A 15,130-nucleotide genomic window follows, 5' to 3' on the forward strand; every position below is an offset into this window, starting at 1 on the left:
GGTAGGCTGAGCCGCCCCCCCCCCCCCGCTCGCATCCTCTCGGCGGTGCGAACGCGACCATTTTGCGGGGGGGAGCGGCGAGCGGCGGCGGGGCCGGGCCGGGCGGCGGCGGGGAGCGGGGCGGGGGCGCGCGGCCCACGCACGGCGGCGGCTCCGGCGGCTCCCCCCTGAGGGGGCTGAGAGAGAGGCGGCGGCGGCGGCTCCGGCACCGTTGGGCCTGAGGCGCTGGGCCCGGGGCTCCCGCTTCAGGGAGGGAGGGGACGGGCGTACGCGGAGCCCGCAGGCAGCGAGCGGCGGCCGCTTGGGTGATTTTATTTTTATTTTTTTAATTATTATTAGTTTTTCTGGTTTATTTTTATTTTTATTTTTTTTTCATTTTTTATTTTTTTTTTGCCCTTCGGCTGAGGGCGACGTCCCCCGGGCCGGGCCCGAAGCGCCGGGGAAAATGTCGAGGCCTGTCAGGTGAGTCCTTGGCGGCGCGGAGGCCCCGCTCCCGCCTCCCTCCTCCTCCTCCTCCTCCTCCTCCTCCTCCTCCTCCCGCCGCCGCCCTCCGGGGCCCGGCCCCCCCCTCCCCGTTCTCCCTCATTCCCCCCCCCTCAGCCCCACGCCTCGCCTCAGGCCCGGCCCGGCCCCGCCGCAGCCCCAGGACGGCGAGGCCGGGAGGCTGCAGCCTGGGCTGAGAGGGAGGCCGCCCCCCCCCCCCCCTTTTCATCTCCTATTTTTATTTATTTTTAACTTTATCGGCAATTATCGCTCGGTGGCGCGGGCGAGGGGCGCTGCTGACGGTGGTGGTGGGGGGAGGTTGTGGAAAGGGGAGGCCCGCGGCGGGCGGCGTCCCACATTTTGCGGTTGGGGGGGGTTAAAAAGGGAAAAATAAATAAATTAATTAAAAAAAAAAAAAAAAGGATTTCTCGCCGTGACCCACTTGGGGCCGGCGCCATTTCGGAGCCGCGGGGCTCGGCGGAGGCTGCGGGCCGGGGGCTGCGGGCAGGGGGAGCGGGGCTGTGCGGGCCGCCTGGACCACGCTGAGGGGAGGAGCCGCGGCGGCCACCGCCTCCTCTCCTCCTCCTCCTCCTCCTCCTGCTGCTGCTGCTGTCCTCCGCTCCCTCTCCTCCTCTTCTCCTGCTTCTCCTCCTCCTCCTCGGGCTGTCCCCCAGCCCCACCGCCCGCTGGGGGGCTGCGGGAGGAGGAGGAGGAAGAGGAGGAGGAGGAAGGAGGCGGCAGCTCCGTGCCTGGAGTTTGGGGCTGGATAGCGGTGGTGGCGTGCAGAAGTTGCTGTGCCCCGAGCCCGGAGTGTGTTTGGCTTTGCTTAGCCCCGGGGAGAGCCCCGAGAGCCAGCTCGGGGTTTAAATGCTCTTTGCAGAAGAGGTAAGGTGTGTCATAATGTGGGCTCTGTTCACTTGTTGCAGTCCTAAGGCTTATGTTATACTTGGAGCCTCTTACCTATTTAAACGTACACGTGTATCGGTGGTAACTTTGGATTTAAGTCATACCTCTAATATGTAAGAGTTAAAATGGAGATTTAGGGCTGCTTCACACAATCAGGAGGTTTGGCATGCTGATGAGTGAAACAGTTGTTTTTCTATAGCTTTTTTTTTCTTCTTTTAACCAGTAGTGTATTCCTGCATGCAAAAGTAAGGGCGGATAAAGCTCCGAGTTCCCCTCCTAGGGAATTACCTCGGGTCTAAAAGGTGATGAACAGCACCGTGCATACCGTGCTCTGAAGCATCAGTTTTTGGCCTTTTGTAAGCCAGGACGTTGGACTAGATGGACTAGTGGTCTGATGTTGAATGGCAGTGCCTGTGTGCTGAAATGCAGCGGTGATGTGACTTTGCTGCTCACTGTGACACTTCAGTGTACGGTCTGCTGGTGATTTACTTGCCAGCACTGGAGCCTTGCTACAGGTAAGGAGAGCGTTGTGTCTTTAAAGGCATAGTTTGTAAGGTTTCTGCTGTCGCATACCTTTGTGAGCAACCTTTTATAAACTAAAGAAATCCGTAAAATCCTGCAGTGTTGTGAAAGACCTGGCTTGTCTTACTCGCAGTTGACAGGCGCTGGCATACAGCAGAACTCCATGCCAAAGTCCAGTGTGTGCTTGTAGTAGCACAATACCTGCTGGCACGTGCCAGCAATAGTTGGAGCAATCCACTATCTAGCTGGATTTAGTAGCTTTCAGGGGAAAAATGTAAATCTTCAGAAGCTACTGCGCTGGGAGAAGTAGAGAACTTCTAGCAGAGAACTGGAGAACTCATCAGAGATGAAAATCCAGAACTTTTAAAATTATGCAACAACTTTTTTGTCCTGATTATCTCCTTGATAATAAGGGTGTCTGGTGAGAAGTTCTCTATCAGAATCAGATTTGGTGGTCTTTTTTGAATTAATTTAATATGTCTGCTAGTTTCTAGTGAATATATACACAGCTAAAACAAAGGGCTTTGACAGATACCCCTAGTTTCTGCTCATCAGTAGAAGACTGTCTTAAGACTGAGTCTGGTTGTTGAATTCAGTTTCTTGTAATTAAGTAGCAACGAAACCCACGTATTTGCAGGTTTATTGTTCGTGTTAATTCAGAACCAAATACTTTTTATGCAATTAGGCTACTGTTGGGTGGATAATGATGGTATCCGCACTATTGTTAGAAAATGGCAAGTAGTGAAAAGGAAAGGAACTTCCTACAGCTACTGAACTTCTGCACCATGTGGCTAACTTCTGGAATGCTGCCATGAGCATTTAGAGTTGCTGATTACGTTACTATGTCCTTATCTACTTCTGAATACAAGTAAGATAATGTCAAGCCCTCATTTTTATACACAGCAACAATTAATGTATTTTAAGTGAGAATTTTGACTCTGAATTTGGGAGGAGTTCCCATTTGCTGCTCCGTACTGGTCACTTTTGCTTGCTGGTGCTCCTCTCCTGCAGGCACTGCAAAATGAAACTGGGCAAGTATTGAAATCAGAGTGGTTTTCTGTTTGTTTGAATATTGAAGCCAGTTAAGAACAGATATCTGTCTGTATTTCGAGGCCATATAGCTTTATGTGTTTAGCTCTTCATTAGTAACTTCCAGTATTGCATTGGCACTACTGTGGAAGGGTGGCTCTTTGAAACTTTAGTTGCAGTGGGGAAAAAAAAAATCTATTAAATATAACTTGCTTTATTGCCACTGTTGTACCTGGGCAACATAAAATGTAAATGGTAAGATTCTGGATAACTTCCGTGGGTTAGCAGGAAAGGAAGACTTCCTTGGGATGGCATTTGACTTGAGTAATGATGCCTGGTAACGTCCAGGGATGAGCAAAATTCTTTGCAGATAAGTAAAAAGGCATGGCCTTGCTCTGGGAACTTTCAGCCTAAAGAGAAACAAAGAGCAAGGGAAAAGTATGACAAAAATCAGTTTTTCAGGAGCAGTGCAGGTTGCAGAATTGGCTTTTTTCTTTTTTTTTTCTTTTGTTTTTTCCCCTTTGCATCAGAATAGTTCTATATTGTATTTTAAAATCTCCTCATTTGTAGTTAGGTTCAGATGGAGGATGGGCGCAAAGCTGCTAAAACTGTTGCTGCATAAATCATTTAATTGTTTTACGGAGTTTCAAGTCATGTGTATCCCTAAAAATTCTGCAGATACCATGAGCAGTGCCTAGTCTTACAGACGTTTGGAGTTACACCAAGTCCAGACCCAAACAATGACCTCTGTAATTGGGAACCTCTAGTCGGTGAGTCCTGTCTGAGTACAGTTGTGCCAATTTTTCAATAGACTAACACCATAGCGACGTGCTTCAGGTACATAACTGTCACTAGGCTTTGATGTTTCAACTTCTGATACGTAATTATAAGTTAATGTCTGTTTATTTAAGGCCTGAGTCTAGCACCGCCTATTTGTTTTGCACAACTTTGAAAACACCTAGAAGAAATACTTCCTATCTCTCTTTTTCTTATCTGTATAAGAAGGCAGCAGAGCAGTGCTTTTAACAGCAGTATTTATTGGTAGCCTGTTGCTGGTTGAGCAGGACAGCTTTACCCAGGAATGAGGATTAGAAAGTGAAACTGTGTCTGTGCCAGGCCCTGGGCCAGAGGGAAGGTCAACAGCTCCTTCCACAAATGCTTGGTTGGAGAGTTACATGCTGGAGTTTAAAACAACAAAAACCTCAGCAACCGTTTAATCTCTCGTTCATTCTACTTCTCAAATTGTGTAAGAGAACAGATTATTTCTGCTGATAATCACTTGACCTGAGCACTCTTCTGCACTGCATGGTGAGCCCAGTCAGTCGCTTTTTTGAATACTCCTCTAAGCTTTGATTAGGATGTGTATGTAATTTTTTAAACTTGGACTTTAAACTGTGGGGTTTACTGCCTGTGGAAATACACAGGGATCTAAACATTCCCTTTTATTTCTTTTTTTAAAAGCTTTCTAACTGATTATTACTTTATATTCTGATACGTTAACTCGTAAACATGGTTTGAGGGACCTTGTTAGCCGAAGAAGAGATGCTATACAATCCTTAACCGCTTGTGGAGGTATTTAGCAAGCCTTTTGAGTGATGATATTGCTTTTCATCATTTTAAAATTGATTTCACTCTGATAAGCATCAAGTATGAGTTGTAAGAACTACTGTGCTCTTCTGAGTTCTTATTAAATTACTCGAGTGTTACTTGAGTTAACCAAGTGCTTCCAGTGTAACATGTCAGTGGGTTTCTGGATGAGTTACTTGTTATTTCAGAAATACAGAGCTGTCAGCTGGTACCAAAACGTAAGCTCTCAGGACTTCTCTCTGTACCTTTCCTCCCCCAATCTCCCTTGCATGCACACTTCACGTGTTAAGCTGAATTAGCAAGTGAGTTATTTTACAATTTCAATGTGTTTTAAACCAGATTGAACAATATCCATCCCAGATGTCTACTAGACTGTCTTTTTATGCTCAGTCTAACTGAATTTTGCTGTTTATTCTTGTCTAGTTGCTTGCCTTAACATATTTTAGTGTCTGCTAGGGGCAAAGAGATGCTCCTCACTGAAAAAACAGCAAGTGTTCTGTTTTTTTTTTTCCCCTTGGATCTCAACTCTGGTGAACTTACCTGTCTTTATTGCTTGGGTTTAATGAAGGAGGCAGTCTTTGTATGCTTGTAGCCATTAAGCATTGCACAACAGTGCTGTTCACAGTTAGAAATGTAAGGAGATCTAAATGGGGTGAATGCTGAGCAGAGTGAGAAGAATGGCAGATGGAAGAGCAGTTCTTGTTTCATGGTTCTGCTCTTGTGAGCTTCTCTGGCTCTGGTGGGAAGACGTAGAGATTTCTATGTTCAGTAATATCAGTGTAGGCATCCCTTCTTTCTTTCACCCTACTCTGTCCTGCAAATGATTTTTCTCTATGGTACTGCTCCTCTAGGCCAGGCAATGAGAGCGTAGCAGAACTTGCTCTCCAGCTGAAAACAGATAAGGTACAGTGCTAAGAAAGAGGAAGGACAGATTTTTTTGTTGTTATATCTGACTGTGTCACACTTCTAGTATTTGATTTAGTATGGGCCTTTAACAGAAATGAGGAAGATGAAGCTGTGTATGACCAATGTACTGCAAGGTGGCAATATTGCAATTCCCATTTTGCTTGATAGTGATGTCTGAAACACTGAAAGACAGGTGCTTACCAAAATAAACCGAATTTTCTGTTAGTTTTCCACCTGCAGGCAGGAGATGGTCTTCAGGACACCTTCCTGTTGGAAAGGAGGCCGAGTGTGAGGCCTCACCTAGGTGGTACACCACGGTGAGCCTTTTGGAGTCTGTGTAGTACTGAACTGGGGCTGCTGGTGAGCGGGCAGTGCTCTGTAACACGGTGCTGTTGTACTTTGTTCTGCTCACATTTACCCTGGAGCTTGGATGGGATTCAACGTGTGGAAGTCGAATGCCTGGTCTTGCCTTCTTTTGTTAGCTGTGTTTTTTTATTGTTGTTTGGAGCTGAAGAGGCTTTATGTAGGCTTGAAATAAAGTAATTATGCAGCTTCCTCTTCTGAAGGCTGCTGCTGTAAGCCATAAATAGAGGTACTTGTACAGGAGGGAGGCTTCTAATTGGTTTCTAATTGATCAACAGCCAGCACACAACAATGGCTGTTGCGTATCATTCAGCTGGGCAGTCTTAGCAGCAGTGGGTGATGTTAATCCCAAAATGCAGTGCAGTTCTGCAAAGTACACATGGAATTCAGCAGGCTTGTTTAGAAGGGAAGGGTGTCGTGGTTCGTGTGTTGGCTTCTGCTTGCAGCGATCCTTGAGTCTGCGCTGAGGGGCAGGTCGCTTCACCTCACACTTGCCCAACTTTTTCTGTGTGTAAAAGCGAGTTCACGAGATGGTGACTGCAGAATTTAGTTCTTCACTGGGCTGGGGTCAAAGGGATTGTTTTCAAAAAAAAAAAAAAAAGAGCAAAAGCGGAGACAGGGGAAGGAGGGCTTAATCTCTGTCTTCAACTGCTCTTTCTCCTTCTGCACATCCTCCAGAAGAGGAGGGTGTTTGGAATCTGCCCCTGACCCACGCATTGCCAGCTGGAACTGCAGTGTAGTGCTGAGCAGCTGGACCAGGGGGCAGTTAAAACTTGTCAGTAAAGCAAAGGGTGCTGAAAAACTAGCCAACAACTACAGAAACCTAAAATACTAAGTGCAAGTAAGTTTGTTGGTGAGTGAGGCATTGCTTTCAGTAATAGCTGCTTATGTAGTTGCCTGATTTTGTCTATCATTGGCCGTTGTATTTACCCTATTAAGGGCACCTGGTTACCTGGGGGACTGGCAGCTTGGTTAGGGAGCAGCAAAGCTGCTGATGCAGTAAACAGAAGTGTGGGTCTGTGCACAGCTTTGAAACAGGGTGTGAGGGGGAGCTCTGTCTTAAGAAAGTTGAGGCCGATGCATTCTTTAAATGCATCTTTAATCTTTGGGTGCTGCTTTTTTAAAATGCTTTTTAATCTTTGGAAATAGCTTTTAAAGTGTGTTTTCTCTGTAGTTGGAACAATGATACATGTGTAGTTTTAGTAATGAAAGAATCGCATAACTTGTCACTGCAGTCATGAGCTGTAAGAGTGCTGCTTATCAACAATCACCTTTCACTTCTTAGACTATAATTCAGTCTGCTATGATAGGTCCCTAGGAAAATGCTCGGATATACCATGTTTTCTTTTGAGACTTCAAAGGTGTAGATGGCTTACGTAAATAAGTCTTCTTGGGAGGTGTTTGGGCTACAAATCCTGCACTGGAAACAAGAATGTGGTACTTTCTTCTTACTTTAAGAAAGCTTTTGTACCTTAGAGTATGAATTGCTGATTTATGTATTCCCTTCATTTTAACAGGAACAGGAAGGTGGTCGATTACTCCCAGTTTCAGGAATCAGATGATGCTGGTAAGTGACTTTGTTCTTAACAATATAACATCCTTGGGCTACAGCTGTTCATTTTTGGCTTTGCATATTAATTGTGTTGCTTCTAGTCACATCTTTAACCTAAATTCTAAAGAGTTTCTGCTCTTCAGTCTCTGAACTGTTAATGAACATTTGAAAATATAATGATTCTCGTATGTTTTGTATTAAACAAACAATGGTGATACAAATCTTATTATTTAATGCTTGCATTGTTGTAGTGCCTTTAGGCTGTTGGCAGCAACTGTATCCTTCCTTGGTCTATGTTATGTTCTGTGGCAAAATCCCCCTGATGCCACTTCTTTTTTTTTTTCTAAAGTAAAATATGTTTTCAGTTTATTTAGTGGACTTTAGTTAATTCCATAATGTCAGGCATTTTTGTGAATTGCACCAAAAAAAATAATCTTTGTATATTCTGTTCTGCGTGAATTAATGAAATATTTCTGGAAGCCATATGGAATACGTTTTATGTTCTTAGAAAATAGACATACTGCTACTGTTTCCTAAGGGAGATTACATTGATAATTAATGGAAACAAATATGCATAGCTCTTAATTGCAGTCCTGTTACTTGTATTGTATAATAGCTGTAAAAACTTACACCGTAAATTGCTCTGTGATGATATACTGTTCCCATCAGAGGACAGTAAATAAACTTCTTGTTGTTAAAAGCATAGAGAGATAAGTACAAATGTCAATTGTGAATAGGTTTTCTTAATAACTTTGTATTTCTAACTAGCTGTAAAATTAAGATACTGTCTCTTGTGAGGCATTTTGGTACGTTTCAGACTTGATTGCGCTCAGCATTTTTATTATGCTGCTGCTGGAAGAAAAGGTAAATCACTAGTTTAAGACAGGACTTTTTGTAAAGTTTTCTTTTAAGATCTGTGATTATTTTTTTTAAGGGCTACTTTTTGATATGCCTGAAACGGTCCATTTAAAATATAACGGAAGAAGTCATTTTGCTGTGGAGCTGAGTCAATTTGCTGGGAGCTAAGGGTTTGATTCAAAACCATTTTCTGCTGTCCTATCCAGATGAAGATTATGGAAGAGATTCAGGTCCCCCATCCAAGAAAATCCGTTCGTCTCCCCGGGAGGCTAAAAACAAGAGGCGATCTGGAAAGAATTCTCAGGAGGACAGGTAAAAGAATCACTTCATCTGTTAAGAACATGCCTGCAAACCTTGTCTTGCACGTGGGGAGCAGTATCTTCTGAGAGGAGTGATTGTAAGTGCAATTCAGAGCCTGCAGTGTAAGAGCTCTCAATCACAAAGCTTGCATAACCAGCTTGGACATTGAGGTGGTTCGTTCTTATTTGAGTTGGCAGGGAAATCATGTGTAAAGTACTTGTCACTACTGCTTTGGCATTAAAAAAAAAAATAAAAAATAAAGGCGCTTTCCAGATCTAGGCAGTAGGAATGGCAAAGAGGAATGAGTTACAAAAATTGGTAACTGGTACAATTATCCAGGTAAGACAGTGGCTAGATGCATTTAATTTTCCATGTTTTTTTTGGTATGCTCACAGCGTTCCTCTGGTTAAAGATTAAATGGGGTGAGTACAGTGGCAGCAGTAGTAGGGGCCATTTGTTAGTTTTGTGGTTCTTTGTTTTTCATTTCCTGTTTTGTCAAATTCAGAAACCATCTTGTTTTGATAACCGAGTTGCTCTGACAATGTCAAATGAGTGAATTGTAAGTGATGTCCTACTACAGGAAAGACTTTCACTATTAGAGTGAAGGCATCTAACATTTCCCAGTAACTATGATCAGCAAATGGTTGCCTTAAAGGTGATAAAAACAGGCCTATTAAATAAATTGCTTTCATGACAGACATCAACACGGAGGGTCTGCCAGCTGGTTCTTACTGTACAAACCCAAGGTATTTCTTAACTGTCTTGGATCGTTTGGTGGAATGTAGAAAACTTGCCAGAGGGTATGCTTCGGAGGTTTCTCTCTGCCTTTTTCCTTATGCTCCTGTGCTGTAAGGTGAAAGCTGAATGAATGTTTGAATGGGTTCCTCACTGTTGTGAACTGAGAGGGACAGGCAATTTTCACCCCAGCTTTTAATTGCCCTGAAGATGTGAACATTGTTTTGTGTTTTTTTTAATCTTGGAACTGTTTCCAGGAAGGAAAAGCCAAGCGATTGTTTCCTGTTGCCACTTCAAATGTGTGTTACACTGTTTTGACACAACTGATGGATAGAAATCTAATGCAAAGCTGATGTTATGCAAGTACTTCTGACATCTGCCTACATTTCTGGATAAATCTAGTTCATTCATTTCTTGACAGATTGGCACAGTTTGCATAGGCCAGTGTATATTTCTGCTCATGCAGCACTTACATGAATTCTAGAGGTCAGTCTGCCACAGAAGTGCTCGCAAATGCCTGTAATGCTAGAAATAAAAACTTTAGTAGGTGTGACATTGTATAAAGAATGAGCTAGGGAGCTCCCAAAGTAACTAAGTAGTTGACCATAATGTCCAAATAGCTTTGGGGATATTTGAGTAAGAACACTTCTGTTTGTATTACAAACATTGCAGAGGGCCTGAATGGGACACAAGTGTGCGTGTTTAAGTGATTTGAAATCCACGGTTCTCTCCATGAGACGGAAAACAAATGGGCCTATGGGGCCATAGTATAACATGTTATCTAAACTATTAGTATTCTTCAAAAATATCGTGTGTCAGTGCCAACTGCCAAACCTGAACGTAGCGAAGCCTCGGTCTGTTGTTTCCTGACCTTTGCCAGAATGTGCAGCTCAACCATTCCTGAAACATATGTTGTACATCAGCGGGCCTTGATACAGTATTCACCATTCCTGTTTAAAACACTTATTCTCTGACAGCGTGCTGCTTGGAAAACCACCTCTGGACAGTGGTAGTGACAAATGATGGGGATTTGAATTAGAACAGGAACATTAGTACTTCCTTGATAGTGGAAGCCTCTAATCAGGATTGAAACCACTAGAGGGGGTTGGGGAAAGTCTGTCAGAGATCAGATCATCTGAGAGCTCACAGACCAACTATGTGCTAGGTAACTGGTTAGGCAGAAGGAAGAACTCCAAAGAAAACAATGAGATGAAGACAGGTGATGATTCTGTAAATCTATTCAGAATAAAACTTTACTCCATCTATAGACTGAGCCATGTATTAGCATATAAAACTTCAAAATCCTAATTATAAAATGGAAGATGTCTGAATTGTCGGTAGATTTTGGACCAAAATGCATGGTTCATCTCATCCTTATCTCCTGGTTGATTCCCTTGACTGCAGAAATTTATACGTGATTAGGAATTTGAAATTTCTAACCGTGATAACTACATATGCTTCTGAGTAGTGCTAAAATATAACATCGTAATGTCCAGGAAAAGTGCATATCCCTGGCTTAGAGATCAGTTTGCTCTCAAATTTCTATTTCCCATACAGCAAATGACTGGTTAAAGTACCAATTAAAACCTCTCTTTCTTTCCTGTTCAGTGAGGATTCAGAAGAAAAAGATGTGAAGACCAAGAAAGATGATTCACACTCGGCAGGTAACTAACTGTGTTGCACTGGTAATGTTATCTTCAAAATAAAGACCAGTTTTTAAGGAAATTATGGGGGTAGGATTTGACATAGGAAAGGAGTTCTTTGTTTAGGGAGGGAAGCACTCTTCTAACCCACTCGTCTTAAGCTGGATGCTGCCTCTACTGATTGTTGCTTCCAGCTCTTGTTTGGGATAACAGATATGTTTTGTGTAATATGATGCTGCCATAAATTGTCTTCACGGGTAGATAGATGTAGGTTAATCTCCTCCCTGGGGTTCTCATCAATATTTCACAGAGTGATAGAAGAAACTTCATATTCTAACTTTTTCCTTCCAGATGAAGACTTTGGCAGTGAAGATGACGACTTAGGAGCAGATGATGGCAAAGCTGACAGTGACTATGAGAGTTCTCAAAAAAGCAAAAAAGGAAAAAAGGCTAAACCAGACAAGAATAAGAGAGCCTCTAAATCCAGGAAAAGGCCTGCAGGTAAAGAAATGATCGCTATGATTATTTTAATTTTTTGAGAAAGTCATTATGATAAGTGCAGTATTCAATAAGTATTATTATTGATTGATGCATTCAATCCCTACATTGTGTTGCAGCAGTTCTGCACTGTGTATGCATTCATTACACATTTTATGAAGTAGTATGAAGAGGGTAATAATTCATCATGTCTCTTAAATTTTAAGAGGGAGAAAATTCTTCAGCTGTGGGCTTTCACAGTTCTTAGGTTCTTTAGTATTGTGGCTAAAAATACCAAGTTACAGATTGCACAGTAAGGAGCTACTGTGTTCTAGGCATGTAGTGATAGTTGTGCATTTTAAGCATAGTTTGTGATAGATCTGATTTAAATAATGTTTTGCTTCAGAGGTACTTTAATGCTCTCCTTGGTGAGTAATGATACGGCTGTTAACGTTGACGGCAGGGGAATTACGCCCTAGTAAAAAGGGTTGCTACTCTCTACAGTGGAAGATGCTGCACTGGTCATTGTTGAATGACTCCAGAAACATACTTGATGACTTGAATGTGTTCTCCTCAGCTCAATTATTCACTGAGCACCTTGATTCGCTTTTTCATGAAGGACTTGACTTTTGTCTTGCTCACCCACTACCTGATGAAGACATATGGTGGCCTGTGTTTTGTGTCTTCGTTATAACATGGTGACTTTGTGCTGCAGAGGACAGTGAGGACGAGAAGGAAGACCACAAAAATGTGCGTCAGCAGAGACAGGCAGCATCTAAAGCAGCTTCCAAACAACGAGAGATGCTTATGGATGATGTGGGTAGTGAGGAAGAAGAACAAGAGGATGATGAGGCACAGTTCCAGGAGAGTGAGTAACTGGGATTGGAATGGCACGTGTCATAAAAAGTTGAAGTCAGTGTGGCATAGGTATAGTACCAAACATAAGTTTATGGGTCAGGCCAAACAACAAAAGGAACACAGTTTGGTTTCTGACTTGACAATGAAAACACAACTTGTCCTTCTTGGTACTTCCTTGTTAATGAATATTTGCCCAGCAGACCAAGTTTACATTTTTGACATCTAGAACTTTTGTTTTTAATTTGCAGCAGTATGTCTCACAATGCTCCCTCAGGGTTGCTTATTTCCTAATGTTTCTTGCTATCCCATCAGTTTTGAGGCACTGCTGCTACTTTTGGAAAGATGTCAAAGTACTTTATCCTTGATTGATCAACGTAGGCCAGTTTCTTTCATGAGAATAGATAAGCCTAGCATGTAATGAATTGCATTATGAATTGCACTATTTCAAGTTATTGAAACAGGATTTCAGAAAGGAGTGAGAGTACCATTGCATAAAGATCACTTAACTTCTCCCTGTCAGGAGATCCTTTTTACTTTGGAATGGGTTGCTTAGAGCATATTTTGAGGTCCTCAAAACACTTTCCTGCTTTGTTATAGTACTTTATCCCTACCAGTATGTCACGTTTCCTTAAGACAGCAGATAAGTGGAAGCTCATAAGGTCGCAGAGTCTTGGTCTTCTGACTGCTCTGTGTAACTGGCGTGTATATCAGCTGTTTGTTCTGCTTCCTTTCCTTGACTTCCAAAGCTTAATTTTGTTCTTGTTTCAGAAGATTCAGGAAGCGATGAAGACTTCCTCATGGAAGATGATGATGATAGTGATTATGGCAGTTCGAAGAAAAAAAATAAAAAGGTCTCCAAGAAATCCAAGCCAGAGAGGAAAGAAAAGAAGATGCCTAAGCCCAGGCTAAAGGCTACAGGTGGGTCTAAGAAGAGCTGTGCAGTTTGCTTTAGAGACTAGTATTCATTTTTCTGCGGTAGAAGACTCTGGAAATTTTGGGTCGGTAGGCATTAACGCGTAATGTTGAAGGGCTAGGTCATGTAACTAGTAACTTACCATGATTTAAAGCAACACAAAGTGGCTTTAACTCTTGCTTAGTGAAGAGGTTGAGTTAGTATCTATGTCTCATTGGCAAAACCCGTGTAGATTACAAACTTCTATTGGCTGCAGTCTGACTTTTTGTGCATTGTGGCCAAATAATATAATTGGCGGCTTTGACAGGGACTCCTGGTCTTTGCGATGTTTTCAGGGTGGAGGAAGGTGGAGAAATTAGAACCAAAGAAAAACTTGATATGCTACTGCAGGAAGTTCAAAATCATAGGTAGTGGCATCTGTACTAGTTTGACAAGAGGCTAGCTATGCTAGTTGATAACATCATATCTAGTAACCAGTCAGGACTTGCAATTAGATGGTTCTAAAGTCCTGTTAGCTAACTTTTCATTCCCTTCAGTTTTGAATGGAATGTATAAAACACCCGGTGTGTGGTTTGGTCGAAGTAAAATGAAACCTGTTACTGTAATGTCTTCTAAATGCTGTTTGTATGAAGCCATGTCACTTTCTTGTCTTGGTAGCCGATAATAACTTTTATAAGCGTTTTATTTTTTTTCAGTGACTCCCAGTCCAGTGAAAGGCAAAGGGAAGGCAGGCCGACCCACAGCTTCCAAGGCAACAAAAGAAAAGACCCCATCCCCCAAAGAAGAGGATGAAGAGCCTGAAAGTCCCCCAGAAAAGAAAAAATCAGCCAGCCCTCCACCAGAGAAGTCAGGGGATGAGGGATCTGAAGATGAAGCACCCTCTGGTGAAGATTAAATGGCAGTTGAGGAAATCTTTGTTTAAAAAAAAAAAAAAAAAAGAAAAAAGAAAAAGGAAAGAAAACATACTTAGGGATAGAACACGGTTTTGGCTGTGGCTTGACTCATGGGCTTTGAATGCTGTCTTTACTTTCAGCTGTTTAATACAGTGTATCCTTTTTTTAATAAGAGGAAACCATTATACAGTAATATTTTGAAGTCACTGTTCTCTGTTGGCCATTCCGTTCTCCCTCCCCCCACCAAATCTGAAAGCCATTTGAGACAAATTAACAGACCATTTAAATATATATTTTTTTCAAGGGATACTGCAGTTGTGAAGCAATAAGGTTTGAGACTGATATGGGGAAACCATACTTACAAATTGTTAAGTAGAATAGATTTCCCGGTGCTGGTAAGAGTCCTTTCAAACTATTATTATGTATTTGAGTATGTGGTTAAAAAAAAACAACAACAAAAATCTATGCTTTAATAGTTTTGTTGATACGAGTACATTCTCTCAGAAAAAAATGTAGTTAATAGGAATTCCAGTTGAGGAAACATGGGGAGGAATCCTGTGTTTCTTGGAATCATGCGACTTTTTAATGGAAAACAATCAAGAGACTTATAGATGGTCCACTGTCCTTTATTTAGAAAAAGACCCTCAAGTTAGGATGCAAGATCTTTGTCTTTGCTGGATAGAATCCTATTCTGCTTTAGGCAAATTGCAGTTTGTTCTATATGATTTCACATACACAGCCTACAAGCTGCTCACATCCATAAATCCTGTTTTACTTCCAGGGTTGGCTGTAGATGGGCGGAATAGGGAAGAGAAATTGAAAACAATTTTTAAAGCTCTGGTTTCCATCTGGTATTGTGGAAGTTTTCTTTAAAGTTGTTCCAAGGAAAAAAAAAACATGGACAATATAAAACTAAATTCTTTAGCTTTTGGGGCAAGGGATGTCCTTTTATAAATGTGAAGCAAAGGATTCCTGTAACGCTCTGGTCAGTCTCGGATCCCATGAGTCACGCTGAAGTGCTTCTCTTCTCTCCCTCCATCTGTCCTCAGAAAGGCTATGTAGTCATGTCTCTCAGCCTCTCCAGCTGCAGTTTTGGACAGCAGAA

The 15,130-nt window shown here is 42.4% G+C and overlaps 1 protein-coding gene across 2 annotated transcripts; it reads left to right on the plus strand.

Annotated features, from left to right (window-relative positions):
• The first annotated feature begins 127 nt into the window (after nt 1-127).
• NUCKS1 (nuclear casein kinase and cyclin dependent kinase substrate 1) lies at nt 128-14,083 on the plus strand. 2 transcript variants are annotated; one of them, XM_082778513.1, is made up of 8 exons: nt 128-462; nt 7,314-7,363; nt 8,413-8,518; nt 10,850-10,905; nt 11,236-11,385; nt 12,077-12,229; nt 12,988-13,137; nt 13,828-14,083. In XM_082778513.1, the coding sequence occupies exons 1-8, from the start codon at nt 446-448 to the stop codon at nt 14,025-14,027; spliced, it is 882 nt and encodes a 293-aa protein (XP_082634639.1). In that variant the 5' UTR covers nt 128-445; the 3' UTR covers nt 14,028-14,083. The 2 variants fall into 2 exon arrangements, with proteins under 2 accessions (XP_082634639.1, XP_082634640.1); XM_082778514.1 differs by having other exon boundaries at nt 131-462; nt 12,991-13,137.
• The last annotated feature ends 1,047 nt before the right edge of the window (nt 14,084-15,130 follow it).

This window comes from Aythya marila (genome assembly GCF_965140915.1).
Source record: "Aythya marila genome assembly, chromosome: 24".
In the NCBI taxonomy this organism is placed as follows: domain Eukaryota; kingdom Metazoa; phylum Chordata; class Aves; order Anseriformes; family Anatidae; genus Aythya; species Aythya marila.